General features: G+C 51.0%; 4 protein-coding genes and 1 non-coding gene across 5 annotated transcripts; 3 read left to right on the top strand and 2 right to left on the bottom strand.

Moving 5' to 3' along the window:
* Positions 1-372: 372 nt before the first annotated feature.
* Positions 373-1,006, top strand: B0T23DRAFT_216754 (uncharacterized protein). Its single transcript, XM_062833651.1, has one exon. The coding sequence runs from the start codon at positions 472-474 to the stop codon at positions 883-885; it is 414 nt and encodes a 137-aa protein (XP_062689996.1). The 5' UTR covers positions 373-471; the 3' UTR covers positions 886-1,006.
* On the top strand, positions 1,007-2,029 carry B0T23DRAFT_216755 (uncharacterized protein). The gene has a single exon (XM_062833652.1). It carries the CDS (start codon positions 1,128-1,130, stop codon positions 1,776-1,778), a length of 651 nt encoding a protein of 216 aa, XP_062689995.1. The 5' UTR covers positions 1,007-1,127; the 3' UTR covers positions 1,779-2,029.
* Positions 2,030-3,930: 1,901 nt separating this feature from the next.
* Positions 3,931-5,980, top strand: B0T23DRAFT_322766 (uncharacterized protein; the record flags this gene model as incomplete). Its single annotated transcript, XM_062835321.1, has 2 exons — positions 3,931-4,000; positions 4,059-5,980. 2 exons carry the CDS (start codon positions 3,931-3,933, stop codon positions 5,978-5,980), a joined length of 1,992 nt encoding a protein of 663 aa, XP_062689994.1.
* Positions 5,981-8,229: 2,249 nt separating this feature from the next.
* B0T23DRAFT_216750 (uncharacterized protein) lies at positions 8,230-10,129 on the bottom strand. Its single transcript, XM_062833650.1, has one exon. The coding sequence runs from the start codon at positions 9,910-9,912 to the stop codon at positions 8,500-8,502; it is 1,413 nt and encodes a 470-aa protein (XP_062689993.1). The 5' UTR covers positions 9,913-10,129; the 3' UTR covers positions 8,230-8,499.
* Positions 10,130-10,481: 352 nt separating this feature from the next.
* On the bottom strand, positions 10,482-10,555 carry B0T23DRAFT_t302. Its single transcript has one exon. It is a non-coding gene; the product is annotated as a tRNA-Val (tRNA).
* Positions 10,556-11,440: the final 885 nt, after the last annotated feature.

Below are 11,440 nucleotides of genomic sequence, written 5' to 3'. Positions count from 1 at the left end.
TGTGGCCATGATGGATGCCTGGGTCTAGGGGTCGCTTCTGTGATCGTCTCTGTCCCGGGGAAAAAAAAAATCACAAATCACTTTTGAAACAAAGCCCCGTCCTGTCTACAGCCTGCCACAGGTATTCAGTCCATCTGCTTGGCTCTGCTTGTCTGTTTTGGGGGCGTACAAAGCCCTCGATATTAATGGAGCCTCGAAGCAGTCGCTCCTTGCAAGGTCGTGCCTGGCATAAGGGGCATGCAATGGGCTCCCTGCAGTGCAGCACGAGGTAGAAGAGGAGGACTTGCAGTGGCCTGTCCATCTTCCGTCGAGCAAGACACTTGTCGAATTCTACACCAGTCCTTCTCTGCCTGACAAGTGTTATGGCATAATGCCCATTTGCATGCTGGGCCCTCATAGGGCGCCCGTGGACACGCTGTGTTGCTTGCCGCTGTCGTCGCCCCCCATGCGTGGGGCTCTTCTTGCACGAATATGTGGCGTACGATACTGCACGGAAGCATGTTGTGTTACGGCGTCGTGGGCCAGCCCCCGGAGACGGACAGCATCAGAGAGAAAATGCAAAGCCAAGACAAAACCCGCCTGGTCAGGGCTCTCAGAGCTCTGCTGTTCCAGGGCAGTCAGCTGAGCCATGACAACCCCCATGACAACCCCCAACACAGGGCGAGCGGGAGACAGGACGGCACGGCGGGATGGGCAGGAAAATGTCCGGGGTCAGATGCGTCGATCCGCAACGGAACACGGCTACATCAGCTTGCTCACGATACACGGCATGTCCAGAGTCCTGGACCGAAGGGTTCTAGAGACCTCTTTACCCTGGACCTCCTCAAGCTCTGCCTTCCCTTCCGTCCTGTCAAAATCCCACGCCGTTGCACAAGGCTCATCTGAAACTGGAGCATGTCCATGAGGTACAGAGGCCTTTGACAAGAGTTTGTCAGAAATGGGGTTCCTGATCAGCCTTCCTCCCCTCCCAACTACACATCTCACTTGTGTTCCTCATATTTGATATTTTGGACGCTTGCGACGTGCCATTGGACCATCGCTAAACTTGGCTTGGGGCTTGGGAGTCGTTTGCTCGGTGACATCGGTGTAGCCATTTCTGCGAAGCACGAGTCCTGTCATGCTAGACCATGTACATGTCGTCAAGAGACTCACGATCCCCATGTCCAGGTTCGCGGGTGGTCTTGAGAAACTTTGCTCGGCTACAATTCCCTCCCGAAGCGTACTGTTCTTTGACCTCAGGGGTAGATTTCAATTATCTCCAGCTTTGTCCGGCTTCTATTTGCGGGAACGCATCAGCCACGTCCTCACAAAAAGCGCCGGCAGTGGCATCCATGGTCAACTTTGAGAGGAGCGCTCCGGCGGGCCGTTGCAGCAATCATGGCTGGTACTTTCACTACCTCCCGTCTCGGAAGCTACCCAGCTCAGGCTGGCCAAGACAAGGTATCTTTGTCTATCCACTGGGTGCTGGCGAGAAGCCCGCCTTGACTCGAGCAATGCTGCCTGGTTGCCACAATCTGTTGTGCTCACCTCTGCGGGCTCACAGGCCCAGCCAAAGGCTTGGTAGACGCTGTTGCTATTTACCACACTCCCTCTTCCGGTCAATGCACCCAACAGTCGATTTCTCGATTTTGCGTTACTCGCCATCTATTGATACTGCCCGCCCATCAAGTCCTCGGCGCGGTCCATTATCGCAAGTTCTCGCTCCTGCACCTTTTTCCTTCTTGGATTTTGGCTTGCTAGCGCTTGATACGCCGCAGCCTCAAGCATATCCTCCCTAATCTGGAGGACAGAACACGGACCCCAGAAATCATCAACCTGTACCCCTGGCCATATTGAAGATCTTCCAATCGGGCAATTTTTGCTTGTACAAATTTGCAAGGATCGAGCTTGAGCTCGTGGAAGCAAGGGGTATCACTTGTTTCTCCGGGTGTTCTAAAATCGCCGTTACCAACGCAACCCTGCTTGCCTCTCACTGCAGCGAGTAATCTGCTCAGTCGGTCCAGGCCCTAGCCTAAGTCTGAGTGGTGATGTAAACACAGAGTGCTGATGGGTCTTCCTCGATGCTGACGCAAGTCTCATGCTCTGCTTGCTCTTTGCTAGTGATATGGAAGCCATGAACACACCAGTCCCTCGCAAACGGTTTGTTACTTCGACTGTAATCATACAGCAAGCCTCGTTGCAATTCTTCCTGCCACCTCGCTCATCTCATTCACTTGATAAGCGGGTGAACCATGGTCAAGGGGCCACGTGTGTCGAGTCAAGGATAGATTTTGGGCTGTGATGGATATGCCTGAACGACGGTCAGTCTTTGTTCAAATTTCACCCAGTTGCTTTGCCCGGGCTCGTCGTCCAGCGGTACATCCTGCAGCCATCCGGCACCTTACCTTGTGGCAGAAGCACTCAACAAACCATTACCCTGCCGGCTTGATCTTTGACCGGTATTTGCGCCCGCCAAACTCGCCTGATGTTTTGCTTTGGCCACGGACATACTGCTTCACCTCGCTGCGTGCGATCGTTCCCTGTCTTTGGGACCAGTGTCAGTCCTTTGCTCGGTGATATCCGTCCAAACATGACACTACGTCTGCTCGCCGATTCCCCGTTCTCCTCCTTGTCGAGCCGCTTGGACTCCGGTCGTGGGTCCTCTTCTTTGCCTTGCATGTAACAGCGTGATATACGCAACAACGCAACATAATCGACCACGGTGGTTATGCCGGGGTCGTTTGGTTCCTCAGGACGTCCCAAAGCCGAAGTCAGGCCTGGCAAAAGACGTAACGTTGAATCATCCTTTCTTTTGGCAGTGCTACCCAAGTGAGCCACTGTTATTTTTACTGCTACCGGTCCGTCACAGCGATTTGCATTTCTTCGTCGGGCGTTCAAGCTGTGGTTTCAGCGTCACTTGTGCCTGTCAGTAATCATTTTGTGGCTTCACCTCGACCACCAAAAGAGCGGTGGACGAACCAAACGCTATCCTTGCCTCTGAATTCGACTCCTGGGAACCCCAGACAAAGGAACTGCACCGAGACTGTCGAGCAACAAGACGGAGAGAAGGAAGCCGTCGACCGGGGCTGCAGACCGCTGCATGGCGGAAGTCAAGGTAAAAGAGGGCCTTTGGTTCCTTGTCGTGTACAACAAGACACCTAGGCACAGCCAGCTCGCGAGAGTCTGGTGAGCGTTTTGTTGTTTGCGTATTGACGGGCAATTTGACCTTTTCGCATCTGACTCCAAATACCAAGCACTGTTCGAGCTATAACATCCTCAGCCCCATCCCATCTTCTTGCTTCATCCTTTCCTTTCCTCTCATCTCTCTACTCTAAAGTTACCAGTGGCCACGACATATCAACGAGCGTAGCTACATCAACTTGGACATCTTTTCCCATGATTTCGGTAACTTCTTTGCTCAACCCGACGCCGGTTGAGCCTCGTGTGGCTCCAGTTCCATCATCTTCCAACACTTGTTTCTCTCGGCCGGTAGCCTCGAGAAGCAGTCCCAGGACGGAGGAACTACCCGATGTTAACTTCCCCCCTTTTGAAGAGGGCCTGGATGCGATAGCACTCCAAGAGATCCGCCGGTATCGCATAACGCCATTTGGAGAAATTCAACAAAGACCTGAAAACATTCCGTATAACACCGGAAAGAGAGATTTTCAAAGCAAGACTGGTCGAGAGTGTCTAGATGGTATAGATGCCCAGCTACCTCGGTACCCTCAAAAACAACCGAAGTGACAGCTAACATTATTTTACCGTAGTCTTCCAGTACAACTTCCAACGACCCGGAGATAACACTGAGTTCACTGTCATGTGGGATTACAAAGTCGGCCTTGTTCGGATGACCCATTTCTTCAAGTGCTGTGGATACTCAAAGGTTCGTCAATTCCTCTGTACGGGTGTTTTGTAGACTCTAACGGCTTTGTGTAGACAACACCTGCGAAGATGTTGAATCAAAATCCCGGTTTGAAAGGCATTGCATATAGCATTACAGGAGGCGCTATCAAAGCACAAGGTATTGATCTTTGAACACTTCAGTGCCATACTAGATGATGGCTAACCGGTCGTAATAGGGTACTGGATGCCATACGCTTGTGCCAAAGCAGTATGCGCAACTTTCTGTTACCAGATCGCTGGGGCACTAATACCCCTGTTTGGCCCTGACTTCCCCTCAGAGTGCATCTCGCCTGGCGAGCCACGATACGGCATCATGATCATCAAGTCAGAGTTGATAAGCGATACAATGAGAAAGGCACAAGAACTGTATCAAAGATACGGCAATTGGGGAGGTGGCTGCACTTCCTCATCCCCTGCCAGACGTCCACTTCGGACAGCCTCCACTGGGTCTCAAGAACGTCATCACCACCATCCTTACCAAGAGCACCGAGACCGCCAACAACAGCAACAACGGACGGTACGCTCTAGAAGAGGCCTCGCTGAAGAGAGCTCTTGCGTAGATGCTATACCGCAGCTGCGTGGTATCTCGGCACCGATGCCACCGGCTGGCGAGTGGACACCACCCCTGCTGCGGTCAAGTGCAGGCCGGCCTTGTCCTGTGATGTCGATATCGACACACTCTTCTATCTCATACCCTGAAAGGGCGCCTCACCGTTCAGCATGGACAGCGGTAAATCGCCAGCCACCCAACAACTCCCTCGATAGATATTCACTCAAGCGCCCACTTCCCTCCAATGAGCCTGATGAGTCGGTATCGCATTCGAACTGGCCATCCTGTAGCCAAGCTCCCAACCCATGGCTTACTGCCATTCCACGCTCTCCTCGAAAAACATCCTCCTCCCCATGGGCTTCTCAACCAGGCAGCGCCAGCAGGAGTAGAGCTGGCAGTATCAACAGCATGGCCAGCCAACATCCACAAGGATTACCATCCCCTTCTCTCATACTATCCTCACCATCGTCATCAATGGTATCACGTACATCATCTAACTCTCCCAGCCCAAAACCTCAGCTACCACCCATCTCCCAACTCTGCTCATTACCTGTACCTTCTGGTCGGCGGAGGCTTCCTAATGGGAGGCCTTCCCGAGTAGGAAGTGATGCGACTAGTAGCCATTCTCGTCAAGACCACAACACTCGTGGCGCTTATCAATTTTCCGCCGGATACCAAAGAGCACTCACTCCTCCCTCATCAAGATCGGCACCGATGCACTGGAGGAGCCAAAGAAGGCCAGGCCTACAGGACCAGCATGAGTATGAGCACATACTAAACACCCAGCCCAGGAGGATAGCAGTAGAGGCAAACATGGAATGTGGCGACGATAACGAAGGCCATCTGCATCTCCCACTACCACTACCTAGGTCTTCCTCCTCAACTTCCATTGTGGCTGACAAAAACGCGAATGACACTACAAGCGACAGCAGCAGCCGGGATTTCAATTGCGCTTCCATTGGTAGTGGTCGTGATGACGGCCAAACAAGTCTCGCGGCTCGCAAGACGGCGGCTTTGACACTCCTGCATCTGAGACAGCAGGAAGAAGAGAAAGAAGCTGCTGCTGCTGCTGCTGCTGCTGCTGCTGCTTACTCCTCTACCAAACGACCAGAGTCACCTTCATCTTCTCTTTCATCACCCGTCTCTCCCCCGCCCACTTCTGGTCAACCGTCGCCTACGCTGTCGGCTGTGGTTACTACTACCAATTCGAGAAGGGGTACTACGACTGCTACTGCAACTGCTGTTCCTGACACTACCGAGCCATTGGCACCACCTCCCTCGCCAAGTAGTAATTACCTGGGTTCACCCATCTCCACTTCCATTGCTTCTTCTTCTTCTTCTTTTTCTCCCTCTACAAGTTGTAATGGTACTAGGGAGAACTCGGTCGTTGCAAACGAGATGATTAGGTATGCTGGGCAAGAAGCTGTTGCTGGTGATCCTCGTCACTGTGATGGCGATGCTGATGATGAGGATGATTATGAGCACGAGCAACAACACAGAAGGAAGAGGAGACGGTTGTTGCTTGTTGGGAGGGCAAAGTCATTCTGAAGTGACACAACTCAAGATTGCTTGCATGTGTACATTTAGGGAGAGCTAAAAACGGATTCTTGTGTTGGGGAGAAAGGGCGGGGCAGATTCTTTGCTTGATGTTGGTATTGGTCCTGTTAGGAAAAAAATCACGGTTAGGAAGAAAGAGAGTACTATCATTACAACAATTCTTCCTGGGAGGAGAAGGGAGGATAGGGTTAAGGCACTGCAGTGAATAAAGGAAGGTGTTTGACATTCGCGAAGCTTGTGTGCCTTGTTTTCTTTTCTTTGCTTTGCTTTGCTATTGTGGTTATCGCGTCAAACAGACTGTCGAGAGTCTGTGCTCGGCTATCGAAGACCGCGGATTACGGGCGTCCGTTCCCTGTTTGACTAGCTTCTTAGATTTTGCTACGTTGTTACCTTGCGTTGAGTTCCATGGTAAAAGTAATTCGTTGGCTCTGATATCCTTCCTCTCTTTGTTCTGATTTTTGGCGATGCTTTCTTTGGTTTAGAGATTAATGGGCAATGCTCGACAATTTCTTTGATTGTCTGAACTATGAAGCTTGACGAGATGTTGTCTAGTGATTTCGATGCGATGGATGAAACAGCACTGGAATCTCTGTTTTGCCACATCCAACACACTTCACTGCCGAAGATGTCAAGAACAACTGTCAACCGTCTACCACCTAGTGCTCCATTAAGACCTAAGGCCATGTTCCCGCTTCCTCTAGATAGCTCGCAAGGAACAGGCAAAACTTCACCCTTCCAGAAATGACAAGCGTGTGTATCGTCTGCTCTTCGCTTCTGCCTTCCCTGTTTTACCGTCACAGTCACTTGATCGCTTCACCGGCTTGGATCAGATCTGTTTGGTTGGTCTCCCCCCATGGTCACAGGCAACTATGCCAACCTACCCTCTCCAACCCAACATTACACAACGCACGCACGTACACAACTATAGCAGAAGCTAGGAAGATAGGAGGCAATAGCTACCTCCACCCAGACCTCTGGATTGTCGAGAAGATGAAAGATAGCTAAAAAGAAGAGAACCTTGACGGCTCGGTCATCACGGTAGAATAAGTACCTACCTTACATAACACCAAATCATCCATCCGTCCCCCCCTCAGCTATCAAACGGAACATCGCTATGTTTATCCTCTGGCTAAAGAAAGAGCATCCCAAACACAAGGGAAGGCACGACAGGCCAGCGTTACCTTGTAGGTAGGTCGGTACCCTTATTGTCGTACTTGCCTGACATTCTCTATCGTCCCTGCCCATCGTTCTTGTCTGCTCTACCTAAGTACCGGGTTATGTATTCACACAGCACTTGCCTTCACAGGGCGAGCACGAAGGTGCACTGGCACGGTGGTTGCCTCCTCTTTCCCCCCTTTCCTCCCCAACAAAAAGAAAAAAGAAAAAGAAAAAAAAAGAGAGAGAAAAAAGCGAACTGTTCGAGTGTCGTCAAGAAAATCCGTTCTTTTCCCAGTCCCTATCGGCTGGATCGCCCATTCTCTTTAGTGTCGATACATGTATCATCCAACACCATATCTTGTTTGATGATAAATACTTAGAGGTACCTACCTGTAACTGCTTTGTTTTTTGGTACGTCTGAGCACACATCATATGACCCCCACCCTTTGATCCTATGACTTTGCTTCCTCTTCCCCGAGATTGGACACTTTCACACTTTTCTACAACTATCCATCGATCCAGTCATTGACTGTCTGATTTGATTGTGTGAATCAAAAGTCTTGAATTGATGGTCACAGCGGGTCAAATGGTTCGACATCTGGCGCTTCTTTCTCTATTTTGTATACCCTATCTTCATTCCCTGCAGTAGCAGCTTACTACTGCCTTTCATCCGTACATTCCTTCTACTCAGCTGTGTCCTGTTTGCATAACAGCGTTGAGGTATACAAAGAGGGGGTCTCTCCATAGCGTCTATTTGATGATGCAGAGAAGGGCATAATCTATCCATCGGCAATCCACAAAAGAAGACACTGAGATATACAGGCATCTTTACCTTTACTTGTGCCTTTTTACTGACGGACTTCGAAGCATGTTCATCGTGTTAAAGCTTGCTAAGGGTCTGCCGGGATTGGATTGATCGGGTTTGGCTCTTTCTGTGTTATGAGGAAAATAGAGGATGGAATCCTTAGACTTGCAAAGAGGAAAAGTTAGGATAACTCCTTAATGAGATACCCCTCATAAAAATTTGAGGAAGAGCCGGTAGCTGGAAGTAGTGAGAATTGAATAATACCCTACCAAGAAACGCGGTTCGAGAGACAGACTTCCAGATGACATTCAGATCAGCATGGAACAACTGAACACAGCGAACAAGATTATCCCATGACCCTATGTTGTGACTGACATTGCAACAGCAATCTGCAACTATTAAATGTCTAGTAAACAGCCCATCTATCCAGTCCTCCTCTCCGTCTTTTTTTTTCTCCCCGCATCATATGCATCCTCCCACTCGGCTACCTTGGGTATCATAAATTCTTTCCCCGTCCTTCCTCCGGTCCTCATCGATTTTCACTGACTCACTTCTTCTCCCCCGCCTTTTTCTCCTTCCATTCCTTAATCCAGCCCTCCGCCTTCTCCCCCTTCGGTACCACAAATATTCTTACCAACTCATCCACCACCTCCGTCTTCCCACTACTCAACACCCTCAACAAGCTCGCCTTTTGCGGGACCCTAATCAGCCCGCCACTGACACTCTCCATGTAACACTCCACTTTGTCGGGTCTATCATACTCCCCCTCCTCATCCCACGGCATATCCGGCAGTATATACTCCAAATGCTGGCCCACACTTTCGGTCTCCCTGAACTCCTTGATAAAGTCACTTTCCAGCTTCAAGGGGTACAGCAACATGACCGGGAAACTCAGCTCCGACTGAGGGTCAAGCGGATCAGGCACAAGCTGGATGCAAGCATCCTCCATCGAAGGCGGGTCATCGGTCGAGCGGGTCTTGATACCGCGTGCCTCGAGCGCCGCTTTCTTGAGCGTCTTCTTGCGCCGTTCTTTCTCCAGGCGCGCCTCCTCGGCCCGCTGCTTGCGGGTGATTTCCTCGTTTTTGGCAATCAGATCGCGAGCGAGTTGCTTGAGGGCGGCGTTGGAGGGGTCGATCTCGAGACCGCGAGCACAGGCGTCGTCGGCTTCGGCGATCTTGGAGACAGACAACAAAGCGCGGCCGGAGCGGTACAGGGCTTTGAGGTTGGATGGGTTGAGACGGAGCGCGGCGGCGCAGTCGAGCGTGCAGGAGCGGTAGTTGGCGAGCGACAAATGGCAGGCGGCGCGGTTACAGTAGAGGGTTTCGAGCAGCGAGGCTTCTTGCTTGATCGTCTCCTCCTCGCTTAACTCGTCCTTCTTTTCGTCTTCATCATCTTTTGCTTCCGCGATAGGCATCTCAGCCTTGACATTCTCCAGATCCGCCTCCATCTTGGCCTTGGCATCACCCTCCTCCCGAGCCCTGCGCGCTTCCTCCTCCCGCTTCCGCTTCTCCTCTTCGACTTTCGCCTTGAAGGCCGGATCCCGTCTCTCCCTGTCGGCCTTCACCAGCACCGCGATGCCCTTGCCATAAAACTCCTTTGCATCCTTCCACTGCTTGGCCTTGAAGCACTCGTTTCCTTGCTCCTTGAAGTTCTGCGCGTTCTCGAGGGGGGTGCCCTCGTACGCGAGCGCCTGCAGGGCCGCGAGCTCCTCGTTGTCCTCGTCAGAGGGTAGGGAGGTCATGAAGAGGGGATGCTTGTTCATCTCCTCGAAGGTCTCTTGGACAGTCATGGGCTTGGCGTTGGCGGCGAGCGCACCGGGGGGAAGGTTGCCGAAAAGGGCGGAGAGGTCAGCGCCGGGCGGGGGCGGAGCTGGGCCGATGACGGCCGGAGCTGACGACTCAGAGGCGCCATTGTCGTTGGAAATGTTGAGAGATTCGGCGGATTTTGTAACGTCCTCCATGTTGAGCCTTGATTGTGTTGTCTGGGTTGTGGTAAAAGTGAGACTCCCGCTCACTCACTCGAGGTTGTTGAGTTTGGACTTTTCCGTTGCTAATGTCGAAAATGACGTAACCTCAAAATGAACTCGGACTTGTAACGAAACGTATTCAAAAATCTCGCAAGTCCTGTATGTAGCTTTTAAGCTCTTAGGACTTCCCTCCGTACGATAGAATGAAGTAACCTTTTTTTGTTCACTTGAGAAGTTGAATAATCCCCGAAATAGTAATGGCTCAGCGACATTCTTCGAGCTTCTTCTGGATTTCTGCTCCGGGAAACTTTTAAGTGGGGCCAGTGGAAACATTTTTACCGCAGCGGGTCCGGCTCCGATGTGGAACCAACGGCCCGGAGCTGCGGGGGCGGGGCACCAGATAGGAACCGGTATCGAGCAGCCGCAAGGATGAGAGGTTTTCCATTTTACTGGTCCGGAGATTGTGTCAAGAAGGTTGCAAAAATAAAAGGAAGCGAACGAAAACGCAGAGAAGAGCGTCCGCAGAGGACGGCTTGCAAACATGCAAAAAGAAGTATTTACTGTGATCCGACCCAGGCTCGATCTGGGGACCTTCAGTGTGTTAGACTGACGTGATAACCAACTACACCATCGGACCGTGTTATTGTTGAATGCGGTTCTGCATCTTAATCTCTATACGTTCACTTTCAAAACTTCGCTAGTCGACACTGTTCAGATGATGCCTTTGTTACCACAGGAACTACCTGACCAGTGCTGGGAAAGGAAATAAAGAGGGACTGACCAATAGTGTACTTGTGTTTGGCTGATGTATCGATGCACACATTTCTTCTAGACCCGAATATAGTGCCAAAATGACCACAGAAAGAGAAAGGTAGTAAGCACCTTCCACCATTGACTTTGCAGACACATGGATGGCTGCTGTCAGTGGAATGCTAGCGGGCATTTGAACACCTGACGGTGAGTACTCAAGTGTACACCGCGTTATAGATATCCAAAGGTTTGAAACTCTTGTACTATCTACGACTCTCTCGGCTGTCTCCGAAGCGCCTGAAGAAACATCAAACGGCAAGGTGGAGCGTGTATGAAGCTGCAAGAACTAACGCCCCGGTGGTCAGCTACGTCGGGCATGTAATAAATGCTTCTGCCGTTTTCCATGACTGAAGCGCGTGGTATGATCAAGATATTTGCTCCTATAGTCTTGTCTGTCCATTGTGAAAGATAGCACCATACATCAAATCAAGATCAGACCATCTCATACTGGTTTCGTGCAGCGGCACGTTGCGAACTTTCCACTATCCATGACCCCCCCCTCTTGAAATTCCTCTTCCTAAAACAATATACTATCTACTCCTATCTACAGAGTGGTAAAGGTATATTTCACCCTTCATCTGCCTCATGAACAAGTGATTCATCCGGTGCGAGAAGATCACACGATGAGACGACAACAGTCATGGGTACCGATCTGTTCACGCTGTTTGCGCCGTACAGTTTTCTTTTCTAACGCAACACCCGTTTCCGGCGT

The sequence above is a fragment of the Neurospora hispaniola genome (assembly GCF_033458365.1).
Source record: "Neurospora hispaniola strain FGSC 10403 chromosome Unknown B0T23scaffold_7, whole genome shotgun sequence".
Classification (NCBI taxonomy): domain Eukaryota; kingdom Fungi; phylum Ascomycota; class Sordariomycetes; order Sordariales; family Sordariaceae; genus Neurospora; species Neurospora hispaniola.
The sequence above is the reverse complement of the archived record's forward strand: the minus strand, read 5'-3'. Positions and strand labels throughout refer to the sequence as shown.